General features: G+C 50.9%; 2 protein-coding genes across 8 annotated transcripts in view; one reads left to right on the top strand and one right to left on the bottom strand.

Annotated features, from left to right (window-relative positions):
• Positions 1-12656, top strand: part of NFAT5 (nuclear factor of activated T cells 5) — a 58445-nt gene extending 45789 nt beyond the window's left edge. For 4 of the 7 annotated variants that reach the window (XM_050311188.1, XM_050311193.1, XM_050311194.1 and 1 more), the window contains exons 11-14: positions 1280-1428; positions 1928-4355; positions 5024-5270; positions 6012-12656. In XM_050311188.1, the coding sequence (XP_050167145.1) occupies positions 1280-1428; positions 1928-4355; positions 5024-5262 (2816 nt within the window). In that variant the 3' untranslated portion in view covers positions 5263-5270; positions 6012-12656. The remainder of the gene's footprint in view (positions 1-1279; positions 1429-1927; positions 4356-5023; positions 5271-6011) is intronic. The other 3 variants (XM_050311191.1, XM_050311189.1, XM_050311190.1) reach the window with 3 other exon arrangements.
• An 882-nt stretch (positions 12657-13538) lies between these two features.
• Positions 13539-16271, bottom strand: NOB1 (NIN1 (RPN12) binding protein 1 homolog). The gene is made up of 9 exons (XM_050311198.1): positions 16185-16271; positions 15968-16100; positions 15725-15858; positions 15588-15659; positions 15373-15510; positions 15051-15287; positions 14659-14756; positions 14421-14565; positions 13539-14038 (listed from the first exon to the last, which is right to left on the bottom strand). Exons 1-9 carry the CDS (start codon positions 16260-16262, stop codon positions 13769-13771), a joined length of 1305 nt encoding a protein of 434 aa, XP_050167155.1. The 5' UTR covers positions 16263-16271; the 3' UTR covers positions 13539-13768.
• Positions 16272-16398: the final 127 nt, after the last annotated feature.

The following is a 16398-nucleotide window of genomic DNA, read 5'->3' as shown; positions in this document are numbered from 1 at the left end:
TGCTTTCAGTGGGTCTAATTAAAAACGTTAATTTGGGAATTTCAACTTATTTCCTTCAGTTAGGATTTTTTTCCTGACCGTTCTGTCCATGCAAAGTTTGTAGTTTCCTTCTAAGGGAACAAGTTTTAGATTTACCTATTTTTTAAAGTGTGAATTGATCCTTCTAGTATTGAAATGGAGGAAGGAAATGTCTCTTAGTTGCCTGTTAAGACTCCAGTGGTGCACAAAGATGACTGGAAATTTCCACAGCCTGCTCTGGAAAAGCAGGTTGAAGGTGAGCAGTGTGATCCCAGGTGTGATAGGAATCCATGGCTGCAGGTGAGACCCACAGAGCTCGTGTTTGAAGTTAAGAGTTTGGTCTTGGCAGGGATGGATTTACAAGTTGACTTTACAACTTGTTAGGGAGGATAATACAAGATCTGATGAGTTTAAACCTGCAGAGAATACTTGGAGGAGAAATATGCAAAAATATGTAGGGCAGTGAAACAAGCTGGCAAAAGGACTGGTAAGATTTCTAGGAGCCAGATTGAAAAGATGAGGAAAATAATAACTAATGTACAGGGTAAACCTGACATCCATCTAATTTAGTGTGGAGGCTTCACTGAGGGAAGATCCCAACTGCTACAGAACAGCTGCTGTTCCTTAGAACACAACGTGCTATTTCTGTTCCTTCATATCCTCATCTAATTTATGCAATAAATCTGAGTTTACCTTCTCATGTGGGTTTCTGCCACTATCTCTTTTGTGATGGTTCATTCCTGTACCTGGTTTGCTCCAGGTTGATCATGAACCAGAGGTCAGACAGTTTCGTGAGCTTCACATGCTTTGTCTCTGCTCTGTCCTTCCCCACTTCATGTACATGTGCAGAAATTTTACTACCACCTTATTGTAAGGTTTAAATTGAGTTAAAGCATGGAGATCTGTTGCTTTACATTGAGTATTAATGCTCTAATTTACTTGAAAGGACTTAGGGAACGATGGTTTTTACAGGCTTTCCTGTTGGTTTTCATTTAAGCTCAATTTCAGCAGTATTTAAAACTAGGAAGGTTAATTTTTTTACAGCAAAGAGCTGGGATATCTTATGTAATTTTTTTATGTGGACCAGAAAAAATCATTGGAAGTGTTCAGATTGGAGCAACCTGGTCTAGTGGAAGGTGTCCCTGCCTGTGGCAGGGGGTTGGAACTGGATACCTCCAAGGTCCCTTCCAAACCCTTCAGTGATTCTGTGAGATTAAAATTAATACTCAAGTGATCTAATGCATTGTATTTGTGGCTGCAGCAGTGAAGGCCACAGGCTGTAACCTGGAGAAGGTGAACATTCTTCCTAGTGCCTTGATAACTCCACTCATGCCAAGCAGTATGATTAAGAACGAAGATGTGGCTCCAATGGAAGTAAGTGCAGAAAAACGCTCTCCCCCCGCGTTCCAGGTGAGTTTGGTGGGGGGCTGAGAACAGCAGCTTTGAGAGACCCAGTTACATCCACCCCTTGGTCCATGCTTAAATAGTGGAGGAGAGTAATAGACAGGGAAAATGCCATGTCCAGGATCAGTCTGGGCAAAACACGATCACAGAGCAGGAGTAAAACAGCAGACAATTTCCTTAGATAACTCACCTGGCTCCTGCACCCAGACTTGGATAGTGATTCTGTGATGATGCTTTTTGTGCTGTGGTACAGAACTATTAAAGTGCTGTAAGAATATTCTTTTAATCAGTTCCTAGCATTGCTTTCGTTAAATTGTGCCTTAACTCCATCCTTGAAGTAGCATTTCCATTGGTAATCATTTTCTTGCTGGTTTGGGTATGTCTGGAGAGATACACAGCCATCACATCTCCCTCTGATCTTCCCTGGACATAAGGGATTGGGGGGAAATTTTATCAGCATCACCCAACTAAATTTATAAATTAACCAATGTCTTGCTCTTTTCAGGCTTCAAATGTGGTTGGACCAACTCAACAAACATTGGAAAACAGCATGTCTGGCATATCAACTTCTGCTTCCCATTTACCTTCTGAAAGTGAAAACCAGCAGCAAATCCAGCCCAAGGTGTACAATCCAGAGCCCCTGACCACGATCCAGACCCAGGACATTTCCCAGCCTGGCAGCTTCTCAGCTGTGTCCACTCCGGGGCAGCTGCAGAACAGCGACGCGTTACTGCAGCAGGCTGCCCAGTTCCAAACAAGGGATTCTCAGACCAGGGAAGTGCTGCAGTCGGATGGCACAGTAGTGACTCTGTCACAGTTGACTGATGCATCACAACAACAGCAGTCCACGCTCTCAGAGCCAACACAGGCCTTGCAGCAGCAGATTTCATCGAGTATCTTCTCGTCGGCCAGTGGCGTGAGTCAGTTACAGAACACGATACAGCAGCTCCAGGCCGGGAATTTTCCAACCAACACTGCCACTGGCAGCAATAGGAACGTTGACTTGGTGCAGCAGGTTTTGGAAGCTCAGCAGCAGTTATCTTCCGTTCTGTTCTCTGGTTCAGACAGCAGTGAGGATGTCCAAGATCAGCTGAACGCAGATATCTTTCAGCAGGTCAGTCAGATACAGAATAGTGTAAATCCTGGGATATTTTCCTCCTCAGACACAGGTGTCCATTCCAGAGCGGAGAACCTTTTGCCTGGGCGAGCTGAGAACGTTCACTCTCAGCCCGAGAACTCCCTGTCCAACCCCCAGCAGCAGCAGCAGCAGCAGGCGATGGAGACGTCGGCGGCGATGGTGATCGGGATCCAGCAGAACATGTGCCCGGCGGCCACGCCCATGCAGTCGGATCTGTTCTCCTCCACAACGTCGGGGAACGGAGCCCTGCAGCAGTCCCCAGTGTACCAGCAGGCTTCTCACATGATGAGTGGGTTATCAACTAATGAAGACATGCAAATGCAGTGTGAATTATTCTCCTCGTCCCCCGGTGTCTCGGGGAGCGAGGCGGCCGCCCCTGCTCAGCAGCAGGTCTCCAACAACGGCCCTGCCATGTTCCAGGCATCCAATTCTGCAGATGGAGAAGAGGCTTCGGGGCAGAATAAGCAGATGCAGAGCTCTGTGTTTCAAACCATGGTTCAGATGCAGCACAGTGGGGAAAGCCAGTCCCAGGTTAATCTCTTCTCATCTACCAAAACCATGATGAGTGTCCAGGCGAGTGGGACTCAGCAGCAAGGGGGGGGCCTGTTCCAGCAAGGTGGGGAAATGATGTCGATCCAGTCAGGAAGCTTCATGCAGCAGTCTCCACACTCACAGGCTCAGCTTTTCCACTCTCAGAATCCTATTGGTGATACTCAGAATATATCCCAGGAAACACAAGGCTCTCTTTTTCATAGCTCAAATTCCATTGTCCACAACCAGACCAACACTAACTCCTCTGACCAACTGCAACCCCCGATGTTCCACTCTCAGAATGCCATGGGTGTCTTGCAGAGCTCCTCGGTTCCTCAAGACCAGCAGTCTGCCAACATGTTCCTCTCCCAGAGTTCCATGAGCAACCCTGCCACTCAGGAAGAACAGATGTCATTCTTTACAAGCCCAAATTCCATTTCTTCTCTTCAGACAGCAACAAACACTGAGCAGCAGACTTCTTTCCAGCAGCAGACCCAGATATCTCATATCCAGAGTTCTATGCTTCCCCAGGAGCAGCCCCAGACCCAGCCTGCTCAGCAGGGTTTGTTTCAGTCTCAAGTGTCATTGGGCTCCATCCAGTCCAGCTCCATCCCTCAGAACCAACAAGGAGCCATCTTCCAGCCTCAGCATTCGATCGTTGCTATCCAGAGCAGTCCTCCAGCACAAGAACAGCAGCAGCAGCAGCAGCAGAACATGATGTTCAGCAATCAAAACGCAATGGGTACCATGGCCTCTCAAAAACAGAACATGATTTTCAATCCAAATCAAAACCCAGTTACCAACCAGGAGCAACAAGGCCAGTCCATTTTCCATCCACAGACGAACATGGCGTCGATGAACCAGGAGCAGCAGCCCATGCAATTCCAGAGTCAGACCCCAGTGTCTTCTCTCCAAAATCCTGGCTCCAACCAGGCCGAAGCACAGCAGCCAACCATCTTCCACAACTCACCCCAGATTCAGCTGGTCCAAGGGTCCCCAAGTTCTCAAGAGCAACAAGTCACCCTGTTCATCTCCTCAGCTTCCATGTCTGCCCTGCAGAACAGCATGAGCCAACCGGAGCTGCAGCAGTCTCCCATGTACTCCTCCCAGAACAGCATGGCAGGACTGCCAGGAACTGCCTCTCCTCCCCAGCAACAGGCCCCTTTGTTCCACAACACGGCGGGAGGTGCCATCAACCAGCTGCAGAATTCCCCCGCGTCGTCCCAGCAGACATCAGGAATATTCCTGTTTGGCATCCAAAACAGTAAGTGACAGGTGCCCCGTGCTGAGCTTGCAATTGGGAAGAGGTTCTCATACATCATAGAATGGTTTGAGTGGGAAGGAGCACTGAAAATTTTACCTTGTTTCACCCCCTACCATGGGCAGGGACACCTTCCACTATCCCAGGCTGCTCCAAGCCCCATCCAACCCGACCTGGAACACTTCCAGGGATGGGGCAGCCACAGCTTCTCTGGGCAACCTGTGCCAGGGCCTCACCACCCTCACAGGGAAGAATTGCTCCCTAATATCTAATCTAGGAATGATTGTACTCTCTTAAAAGAGCGTTCCTCTTGCTGAATTTGGTTTCCACAATATGCGTGTTGGCTTTGCCCACACATTGCTGAAGGAAAGCAAGGATTTTGGAAGCTGTGTAGTCTAGAAAAATGTGGGTTAAAGTGTGTTTAGCTGTATAGACCTGCAGTTTCCCCTGTTCCCTCTCTGGATCTACCTTCCATGACAAATTCTGTGGGATGTAGATCCTTCCTTTGTGAGAGTCTGTAGGTAGCTGTGGAGCTCCAGGAGTGAGATGTGCAGGTGATGATTACAACAGGTTGTAGCAGCTCTGCCGTGGTGTGTGCTTGGACCCAGTCCCGAGTGTGTGCTTGGACTTAACCTCACTGAAATGCTCCTGTGTTCCCTTCCTGCCCCCAGACTGTGGCCAGCTGCTCACCTCGGGGCCAGCCCCCCTGCCGGAGGAGCTGATGGCCATGGGCCAGCCCGGGCAGCCCCAGGGCGAGGGGCAGGCGGCGGTGCCGGCGCTCCTGTCCCAGCAGATCTCGGAGCCGGCGCCGCTGCCGCCGGCGATGGCACCCAACCAGAACATGGAGAAAATTGATGATCTGCTCGTGTCCTTGCAAAACCAGGGGAACAACATGGCTGGCTCCTTCTAATCTGGCAAGTAAGTGATGGGGTTGGGTGTCTGGGTTCTGTCCTGCCACACCTGTGCTTTTGCACAGTACACTTTTACCTTGGAGTGTATGACTGATTTAAGAGCTCAGCTAATCCACCAGTGATGCTGAATTAAGACTCTTAACACCAGAATGAAGTTATTAAACCAAGTCAGAACTGTTGGTTGAGGCCAGACCTGTTGTTCACTTCTTGTATGTTTTGTCATCTGCTGTCACTGCCTGGTATTCTGTTAGGAAGGAGAGTGGATCACTGACAGTTTGGCACATCAAAGCCTTATGAAATGTGACTGCAGTTAAAACTTAAAGCTTACTGAGTAAATAACAAACACCTCAAGTCTGAACTGTTCTAAACTTGCCCCCTAACTTATAATAACATAGTGAAAACAAGTTTTGGTGGAATATGGCAGGTCCTGAGTGTGCCACAGGCTGAGGGTGTGCCAGAAAGGGAACAATTCCTAATAACTAATGTAACTTTGCCTTCCTTCAGCTTAAAGCCATTCCCAGTTGCCCTGTCACTCTGGACCCTTGTCCAAAGTCCCTCCACAGCTCTTTCGGAAGCCCCCTTTGGGTACTGGAAAGGGCTTTAAGATCTCCACAAAACCTTCTCTTGCTACTCGCCCCCTGTTTGCTGCTGCTCATGAGGAACACTTTGAAGATGAAGGCACTACACAGCAGTAGGAGGGTGACTGTGGTTAGCTCTGTGTGACTTCTCTGCTTGTTTTCTCCTGCAGAAATTCTGTGAAGGAAAAAAGCGACAATTTTCCAGATCCTCTCAGACCTTCCGACTCTGGATTAGGCTGCGTGGAACCGATTGCTTCTGTGGAAAAGTGGCCCTCTCTAAAGAGCACACACGTGGCCAGTGGCAGACCTGGGGCCACAGCCATGGAATTTGGGCTCTGTAGTGCCAATAATGCTGAGGAGTTATGCTTTGTGTTACTAGGGCATGGGATTGGGCTGTTACCAGGTTCCTAAACCTCATTACTGTGGGGGCTCTTTGAATTTAAAGCATATCTGGTCAGTTATTATTGTTGTTAGAAGGTAATCCATGTTACCATGTTTACTTTTTCCCTCCTCTTCCTTCTTCACCATCCCCTCTTTTGCCTAGGAAAGCTCATGAAGCAGGAACAGCAGTTTCCTCTGACATGAGCTGTGACTCAGCTGTCAGTAAGTGATGGGATCTCACAATTGACATGGAGTGGGACAGCCAAATCCACAATTTATTAATTGAAAATGTTGATATAACTGATTAGAGAATTGTTGCTATAGATAGCCAGAGGTGGGCAGTTCCCATCTGAGAATGGGATTAACAATTTTCCACATCTCTTAGCTGTACATAGAGCAAGGCTTTGGTTGCTCTGCAAAATGAAGAAATGAAGGGGAACTTCCAGTTGCTCTTAAAATTTTCTCCTCTAAAACACCTTCAGCTTGAAAAGAACATTCTGGCTGAGGAAGGAACTCCTCTGTGTCTCTCACTCTGACTGATGGGTTAGAGCTCTGTAAAGTCTCATTAGCTGTTCTCAAACCAGCCTTCTCCCTTTCATTCTTTCCATGGTTTTCCTTCTCTCCCTGAGTTTCATACTGTGTTTTTAAAGAAAAGACATAAATATCCTACTGGCTTTAAAGCTCAGAAGCAGCTTTTAGGAATCCTTAGCAGTAAATTGCTTAGTCAGTAGAAGCTTTGATAAATAATCAAGGAGTAAGGAGGGAGGAGGCAATTTCCCCACCACCTTCGAAATGCAGGAATCCCCCTTAACCTGCCATTTTCCAGCTGTGACTGATGGAAATCTTCAGCTTGGCTTTACTCCAAGTAGGGGGCAAATTGCATCATTTTTAAGCCTTCTTACAACATCACTTCGTCCTGAGCTGTTGCATCTTTGTAGCACATGGAGCTCATTGCAGTTCTGAAGTGATTTTTCCTTTTTCTACCACCAAGCCCCAAGTCTGGTTTTAGATTGTCATGTTTAATTCAGAAATAAATCATTGACTGATGTTACCGAATGTAAAAACAACCCACTCCAGACCATGCAGGTGTATTGTGAGGCATGTGAATTTTTTGGGTGCTTCAACTCTCGGGACAGTTTGTGATCTCTCACTACAGCCTCGCTCAGATCCGTGTTCTCCTCCCGCTCCCCGGGCGGCCGTAACGCCTCGTAGAGTGTAGTTGGTATCACGTCATTTTACATTTTTGTTATTTGAAATAACAAAAGAACAGTCTGTAAATGTTTTTTGTTTTTTTTTTTTAAGTTCCTCGAGTCTGTTTACTGTGTGTTTTCCCCTTAACTCGTGTGCGTAGTTGAGCCGTGTAGAGTTTTTGTTGGTTTTCCTGGATTTTCCCCGTTTGTGGGTCTGTCACGACGTTCACTTTCTCTTTCTGTCTCTCTCTTTCTCTCTCTCATTGAGAGGCATTGAATTACGTTTTCAGTAGTAAGGCTTCTTGCCGATATGAAGGGAACTTTTCAGAAAGAGACCTGCTCTGGGTCATTTAATTTTGAATACAGTTTTCAATCGTTCAAGTTTTGGATGGTTTATATCTAATGTGTGTTTCATTTTTTTGGAAAGCTATATTTTGTATTTAGGAAATGGTATAACTATTTTGCTATTTGTACTGAGTGAGTACATTGGCATAAATATAAAAAATTTATATATATACATATATATAAAATATTCTTTTTGCCACACATTTTTGTGGTAAATTTGTGAGTTTGTCTGATGTTCTACCACAACGTGGCGTCTGATAACAGTGGGGTGGGGTGGGGTTTGTTATGTCTTTATTGAGTATTTAAGTACTTTTTGCAACATAAATAACGTGTTCATCTCTCGCCATTCCATCAGGCAGTGTTGGTCCAGCTGGCCATGAGAAGCTTCGCTCTGTGTTCGGTGTGTCCCTCACTCACAGTCTGGGAAGGAAACCCAGAGGCATTTAGGATTATATTACATATGAAATATTGGGGTTTCCCTCAGAATGAGCCATTCAGCTTTTCTCCACTCTCATTGCCTATTTAATATTTTATTATTAGCGCCTCTGTGTTTTAACTCTTAATTTATAATTATGCTCAAACTTCGAAAATTTTAATCATGACAAAACAAATTTCCTGCTGCATCATGTCCAGAGCTGCTTTAACCCCAACCAGACTTTTTCTTTCTGTGGGTTTGTTGCTTTTTTTTTTCTTTTCCCCTGCTAAGACAAAATATTAACAACATCTTGTAACGGTTCGTGACACGAAAGCAGCAGCCTCACAGCAGTGACCAAGTGCCGCGTGGGGCTCAGACTGAGAACTATGGACTGAAACAACTTCCAGAGGGCCATGGAAGTCCATAGCCAATTATTGGAAAAGGAACTGATGGTGTTTGCAGGATCCATTTCCCAGGACAAGCTGTTGGGTGTCACCTGGGGCCATCATACACAGGAGAAGTGACAGGAACGATCAGTTCACTCTGTGCTGCTTCAGTTTGTTCGTTGTTCCGAAGGGGTGTATCCATATGTTGGTCAGTGCCAAGTCACCAGGGACCAATTCTCCATGGAACAGGATGGGTGCCCAGAAGAGAACCTCATCCCAGGACTGCCACAGCTCCAGGGAAGGGTATGTTTGAATTGTGGGTTTGTTTGAGATTGCTTGTGAAGAGAAAAAGATGTACAAAACAAACCAACCAAGGGCTGTGCTATCCCAGTTTTCACTTCTGGAAACACCTCCTTTCCTTGTGTTAAATTTACCTGTTCATTTTAGGTCAATGTTTAAATGTACAACACTTTGAACATGTGATTTGGTTACAAAAAGTATTTGTCTGTGACTGAAGAGGTTGCTCAGTGGTTGGCGTGTGCTCGGAGCTGTTCCAAAGGATGGAGGGGTTGGATCAGCCAAAAAAGAGCTGAAGGACAGGCTGCAGGATGTCACAGGAGCCACATCTGTGTTTTACCAGAGTCCTGAGCATTTACTTCTGTAATTAAGTAGTTGAGATTGGTCAGTGAAGCTTAATCTGCTTTGTTTGATCCCTGTGTTTCCCCCTTTGCTCTCTGGGAGCACACGGAGTGCTGGCACTGTGTCTGGTCCCTTTGGCTGAGAAGGAAGACCCTGACCCTGAGGTTTTAGTCTCTGTAAATCCAGCATCCATGGGGGGATATCAGAGCACAGTTTGTGGGCACAGGTGAGGATTTAGGGAGAGGAACCTGCCAGGCACAGCCCCATATCCACACACGTTCTCTTGGCCACTTTTACCTTGCGAGCGTCCACAGAGACACAGAAATCACACCCCCAACACTTAATGCACAGTTTTAGCTGAACATCTCTGGCAGGGGCTTACTGGTGCTTTTTGCGTAATCAGCAAGTTATTAATCGCCTCCTCACTGCCTGATCTTTCAGCGAGCCAAATGCTTTGCTCTTATTTTGATACAAATCTAGTTCAAGAAGCAATTCCAGGCTGGCAGTTCTGAAGTGGATATTGAATCTCCAATCATTTATTATAATTACCTCTAATCACTGACAGGGTGGTTGCTTCCCATGTAGTTTTAAGATAAAATAAGGCCCGAGCAGTTAAACATTGGCAGGATTTTTACTGGAAGTGCCAAGTCTGGGCATCTGTGTCAGTGGACCTTCCCCTCATTTGGGTAAGTTGCAACTTTTTTTTTTTTTTTTTTAAGTTTCTATTGAGATTTTGATTTAGGATCTAATTTTTAAAAGGAAAACGTGTCTGAACAGATTCTTATTCCTGATTTCTTGTGCCTCTGCTTGGCAACTGTTTGGTTCCTTTTCCAGGGGCATGGCAGGAGAGGACTGCAGGGAGCACTGAGTGGCAGAAGCAGGAACAAGGAGAGGGAGTTGCTTGGCATGCTCTGAGCTGTAGGTGGAAGGTGAAAAGAGGAAATACTAATCACTGGTGACTTCTCATTAGTGCAAAATTGACTTTCAGGGAGTCGGTGGGTTTTGTGGTCCAGAGGACTGGGAGCAGCTAAAAGGAAACAGCACTGAGATGCTGTGTTTGTTCAGGGGGTTTGTTTTAATTTGGACTTAAGTAGTCTTTTGGGGCAGATTGTGAGTCCTTTGTGTTTGTGCTCAGCCCAGTTATGCCAGTTGTGATGCCCATGGTGCCCTGAGCAGGGAGTCTGTGCCCACTGCTCCAGGATGCGCAAGAGGGTCAGGGTTGGAAATGGGATAAATGTGTTTAGATACAAAGAAAAATACAGCAGGGGGCAAACTCCTGTAAAAGGGAACTTGTCAAATTCTCTAGTGGAGTGGGGGCTCGGAGGGGTTACACAGGAGGAGAGGCTTTTCCTCTCTCACATTCTGTATAGGAATGTAAATATGCACTGCCTGTATATTCTAGGATTATATATATGTATATAGAGGAGTCATATCTATTATATATAAATAACTAGACACATGCATAGAATACTATTATATTTACATTTTTATAAACATGAAATAATATTCCGTTTCCTTAGTAGGAGGTTTTTGTAGTCACTCATGAGTAGCTGTCTCATCACCTCTCAGTCCTGTACACGTGGCCCTGTTGGTAATGTGGCTCCAGAATTTGCTTTGCTTGTGAATGTCACTGAAATCTGTGGGTTGGAACAGCTGTGGCCACTTTTGTATTTTTATATCTTTTTATTAATACTTGCAGATCTGAGTTAGGGTGGAACTGACAAGCAGGTGGAGGCCTACCTGAGGATGAGCAGTGGCAGCACAGGGTTCCTGCATCCCCTGAGCTTCTGTCCGGCTTCCTTTGAGTCCCTGTGGGACCTTTCCCATTCCCAGTCTCCCAGCAGCTCGTGCAGACAGGGAATGGTGGTGGCTGTGCTGCGGAGGAGCTGCACTCACACCAGTGTGGGTCCTTGTGTAGCAGAGGGGCCCTGTTGCTCAGCTGGCTGTGTTGGGTTAGGGAGAAGAAGCTTCCTCTGCCATTCCTCTTTATTCCCAGAGGGGCAGGAGTCTGTAAAGTATTTTTATCTGAATTGTTACTGCAATAGTCCATTTCAAGAGAACTCCCTGAAAGCCAGTGAAGCTCCCCTTGGGTTTTGGCCATGAGGAACCTGTTGTCTCTTGCTGATTCCTTACAGGTTGTGTGAGGAGTTAAATAAACCCTAAGAATCATAGAATATGATAAGTTGGAAGAGACCCACAGGAACCATCCAGTCCAAATCCTGGCTCTGCACAGGACACCTCAACAACCCCGCCCTGTCCTGAGAGTGTTATCCAAATACTCCTTGAGCTCTGTCAGCCTTGGGGCCGTGACTGCTGCCCTGAGGAGCCTGTTCAGTGCCCGACCACCCTCTGGGGAAGAACCTTTTCCTGATATCCAACCTAACCCTACCCTGACACAGCTTCATGCTGTAAAATCCAGGTCACAAAATCAGTGGTGTGTTGTGTCCACCATGACTTTTCATGCCAAATCCAGCACGTTCTGCTGGAATTTGACATGGGGTGGATCAGGCATTGTTGTTCTGGCGCAGAGTTCATCAGATCACCTCCACCACGCTGCCAGCCAGCGTCCTTATTTCTTCTCTTGGAGTTTGCAGGGCCTATCTCTGCCCTTTCCTTTTTGCTGTTACAGTTCATTAAATTGCCAGGTAACATTCCCTGGATAGGGAGGGGGTGAGGAATCCAAGGTTCAGGTTCCAAGGCTCCCTTACCCAGCAGCCACTGGGTGGCATTCCAGCTGCATGCTTTGCTCCAGGCTTGGGATTAGGGAAGGGTCCTGTGTTCAGGTGACAGGTAAATGGCCTTGGCTTGGTTTTGGCCTCTGGAGCTGCTCCACTGGGAGCTGGGAATGGCCTGACCTGAGTGTCCTTGGGCAGGAGCTGTTTGGGGCAACGGTGCCTGGAGGGAAGTTTGTTTGAAAGTGTCTGAGTGTTGCAGAACTGGGATCACATTCCAGTGTCCTTAGCAGCCTGCAGTATTCCTGAAGCTCTTTTATTCTGGATAAAACAAGGTGATTTGAACTATTTCCATCTGAGCTGATGCTGGGTAAACTGCAACCCCTTCCGAGCAGAGCTCCAGGCTGTTTCTGGCTGCACCTCTGGTGGCCTCCTCACCTGTCTGCAGGTGTTCCAGGTGTTCTGGGTGCACCGTCCACCGCTGAGCTGCCTCTTCTGTGTCCTGCTATGTGAAAGTAGCACCAGATACTCCTTCGTGCAGTTCTGTGTATATGGCTTTCGTAGGTGGGGTTTTCCAAGCACTGATTCCCGGTGTTTTCAGTTTGTCTATGAGGGGATATTTTATTTGCATCTATGTTTTTAGCTCTCCTGTGATAACTTGTTGAATATTAAAAAAAAAATAAAAATATTTTGCTTCTATTGGGACATTTGTATACTCGCAACTATATTTCTGTAAACAGCTGCAGTCGAGAATAAAACGATGAAAGTTTTCATTTTGCTGTGTAAAGTCTTGTGGTGGTTTTTCCAAGGGCATCTTCCCTCTGCCGGGAGGAAGCTCCGCTCACCAGTGTGGAATGGTCCAGCTGGGAACCATCTGGTGCTGGTCAGGAGCTGTGTCCTGCTGCAGCTGTTGTTGTAAGAAAAGGCACTTTGGAATCACATCCCAGCGTTTTCCATTGGCTTTGTGGTTTGGAGCCCCTTACTAACCCCTGGGGGGGCTGCCCAACCCAGCCTGCAAATTGTAACCAAGGGAATTGCTTCTGTAGTCTGGGATTCCATCACCGAGGGACTCGGGGAGATGCAGAATCTCCCGCAGGGTGGTTGAGGCTGTTCTGCCCCAGGGAGGTGAGGCCAGGAGTCCAAAGCCAAGATGATGGGAGTTGCCACCTCCTCAGCAGGATTTTGGGGTTTGTTGCCTCATTCCCTTGATCTGCATCTTAGTGCCAACACAGTAAGAATGACCTGGGCCTGGGGAGGTCCAGCTGTGTCCTCCCTTCCTGCTCCCACCTTGCAACCCCTGACCTCTCCAGGACCAGGGGCTGCAGCTGGTATTGTGAATTACATTATTTGGAACAATTTCAGCAGGGGTGAGAAGAAACTGCATCGAGAGCTGTGCAGAATGCTTGACTGTGAAAGATTGCAGCAGATTTATCCACAAAGCTTTTCCCCAGGGCCTCCCCCCTCAGCCCTGGGCATCACCCAATGCCAGAGTGAAACACAAACCCCTGCCACTGGCTTTTGTCTTTCTGGAGCTCATTATCCCCCCCTAGCTAATGCCACTGTGGGGCCATGGGACAAAACACCCTGAGAAATCCTCCCTCCCTCCCTCCCATTCTCAAGGCTCACCCTGGCACACGGCAGCCACGGAAACAAGACCGAGCCACGGTGCTACGGATTTTGTGTTTATTAAGACACAGCTGTTGCCTGGGGCCGAGCAGGGAAGGCATCACCTCACCCACCTCCACGATGGGGGGGCCTCCCCAAACCAAGGAGTTGCAGCCGCTCTGGGCACCAGCAGAGCAGGGAAGGAACAGCCCGGCCCATTCCCAGGTCTGGGAGAGGCCTCACTCTCCCAGAGCCATCACAACACCTGGGCAGGTGGGGGCCACATTCTGCCCCTCACCTCTTCTTCCCAAACCTCCTGGTGACGGTGTTGGGGTTGAGGCGGCGCCGGCCGGCGCCCAGCGCGGTGTCGCGGATGTGCAGGTTGGCAGCCCGGCTGTGCACGTCGTGCTCGGCGAACGGGGACACCCCAGCCAGGTAGTCGGGGTCGAACACGTTGGTTTTCTGGCGGGCCTTGCGGGAGAGCCGCTGCTGCGGGAACCGCTGGTCTTCCACCAGGTGCGGGTTGTTGGCGTGTTTCCCGCCCTGCGGCGCTGGCAGCGGGTACTGCCGGGGAACAAGGGGTCAGCTGTGGGTCATGGGGGCTCGGAGGGGACCACAGGCCTCTGGAGCACTGAGCAGGGAAGCCCAAAAGCCCTGGGGTTGAGTGGAACACTTGGAGGATGTTCACAATTTCGCTTTGATTCCCTCCAACCTGCCGGCCACAGGCCATTGGCCTGTCCCTGGGGGCCCAGTGGAGGAATTTATTCCTGGAAAGGATTGTCAGGCATTGGAAGAGGCTGCCCAGGGAGTGTCCAAGGAATGACTGGACGTGGCACTCAGTGCTCTGGGCTGGGTGACAAGGTGGGGATTGGGCACAGGTTGGACTCAATGATCCTGGAGGTCTTTCCCAACCTCCGTGATTCCATGATTCTGTCCAGGTACTCACCCTGAGCCCACGGGGGTTCAGCACCTTGGGGTTGCGGGAGAAATGCATGTGGAGGCTCCCGTCATCACTGACGCTCACGGCGACCTTCTTCAGGGTCTTGTTACCACAGTGGGGACAGAAAACCTTGGTCATGTCCGAGGTGGTCCTGCAAGGCAGGGACGGGGGGGTTCTCTGGGCCATGGAACACAGGCTCAGTCCAGGAGCAGGGCCCCCCAAACCCCTCCCCACGCTCCCACACCTGAAGCAGCCGTGGCAGCGCAGGATGTAGCTCCGGGCCTGGCGGATCAGCCTCCCGTTCACTGCCAGCACGTGGAGCCCCATCTGCAGCAGCACGTTCTGCAGGGGAGGGACAAACCAGGACACTGAGCTGGGACTGGGGGGAGCGTCACCCAGGGTCTGCCAGCCTGGGCAGGGAGGGGCCCAGAGCAGGGACCCTGACAGAAGTGACACCCACAGTGGCCTCTGGGACGGAGAGAACCAGCTGGCTTTGACAAGGAGCTGTCACAGAGCTGCTCCCACCCTGTCCAAGGACTTGTCCCTGCCTTGGCTGGTGGAACCAGCCCTGAGGCCTGAATGTGCCCCCACAGCCCCCCGTGCCAGCCCAACTGCCCTGCCCCAGCCCAGCCACACCTGCATGGCGAAGTCCGTGGTGACACAGCCAACCTGGACCCCGGCAGGGTCTGTGTCACAGAGCCCCGCATCCTGCTGGGCCTGCTTCAAGTTGCTGGGTGTTATCCAGCCCTCGTCATCGCTCTCCTCCTCATCCTCGCTCTGCTCCTCGTCCTCCTCCTCCTCCTCCTCACCAGCACTGGCCCCATCCCCGAGGCTCAGGGGCTTCTCGGGGCAGAGGGAGATGGCCTGGGTGCTCTGGGGGCATGAGACAGGATGGCACAGGGGGTCGGGAACAGTCAGAAACAGGGGAGCAGGGAGAAGGAGGGGCCCCGTGTCTCACCAGCAGCTCCTGCAGCTCCTCCTCGATGCTGGGCAGGGGTGGCCGCCAGTACAGGAAGGAGTTGAACTGGTCGCCCTCTGCCGGGACTGGGCCGTGCTCGGGGCTGGGCTGGCGCTGCCCCTTCCCCGGGGGTCTGTGCTGGGGGGACACACCGCAGGGTCCCTCACCCGCCCGGGGCTCCGGGGGGCTGCACCCTCTCCCCTTCCCCTCCCTACCTTGGCGGGCAGGTGGAAGCCGGCGAGGTGCAGGGGGGCCTCGGGGTGCCGCGGGGTGGAGCTGAGCCGCACCTGGGGGGCACAGCGGGGTGGGCGGGGGCGCTGGGGCCGGAGCCCCCTCCCCGGGCGGGTCGTACCTTGTCCTGCGGCTCCCAGCGGACCCCGCCGGGGCCGTCGGTCTCGGCCTGGAGCTGGCACGTGAGGGCGAGCACCTGCAGGTCGGCGGCCGAGAGGCTCGGGTAGTCCCCGGTCTTCTTGGAGAAGTCGGTCACTGCGAGGGGCGGAGGGGCCGTCGGAGCCGGGCCGGGCGGGGCGGGTCCCGGCACCCCCGGGGCAGGTCCCGGCGGCCCCAGAGCGGGTCTCGGCACCCCGGTACTCACCGAGGCGCAGCAGGTCGGGCCGCGGGCGGCGGACCCGCAGCTCGCAGGGCAGCGCGGCGAGGCGGCGGCGCGTGGGGCGGTCACGGATCTCGGCGAGCACCTCGGGCACGGTGTACAGCGCGTCCGCGATGTCCTGCGGGAGCGCCGTCACGCCGGCCCGGCCCCGCTGTCCCCCCGCGCCCCCGTGTCCCCCGCCCCTCCCGCGGTGCCCCCGTACCTGCAGCGGGGCCGCGCTCAGGAACGCGCCCGTGTCGGCCACGACGTGCGGCACACGCGCCATGTCCGCGCCCCCCATGGCCCTGCCCGCCCGCCGTCCGCGCGGGGCACCCCGGGAGCCGCGGTTGGGGCGCGGGGCACGCCGGGAGTTGTGGTCCAGGCAGGGCGAGGCGGGAGCGGCGGCGGCGCCCCGGGAGCGCTTCCGGGCGGCGTGG

This window comes from Myiozetetes cayanensis, unplaced genomic scaffold (genome assembly GCF_022539395.1).
Source record: "Myiozetetes cayanensis isolate MyiCay16 unplaced genomic scaffold, myiCay2020 scf16, whole genome shotgun sequence".
Taxonomy (NCBI): domain Eukaryota; kingdom Metazoa; phylum Chordata; class Aves; order Passeriformes; family Tyrannidae; genus Myiozetetes; species Myiozetetes cayanensis.
The sequence above is the reverse complement of the archived record's forward strand: the minus strand, read 5'-3'. Positions and strand labels throughout refer to the sequence as shown.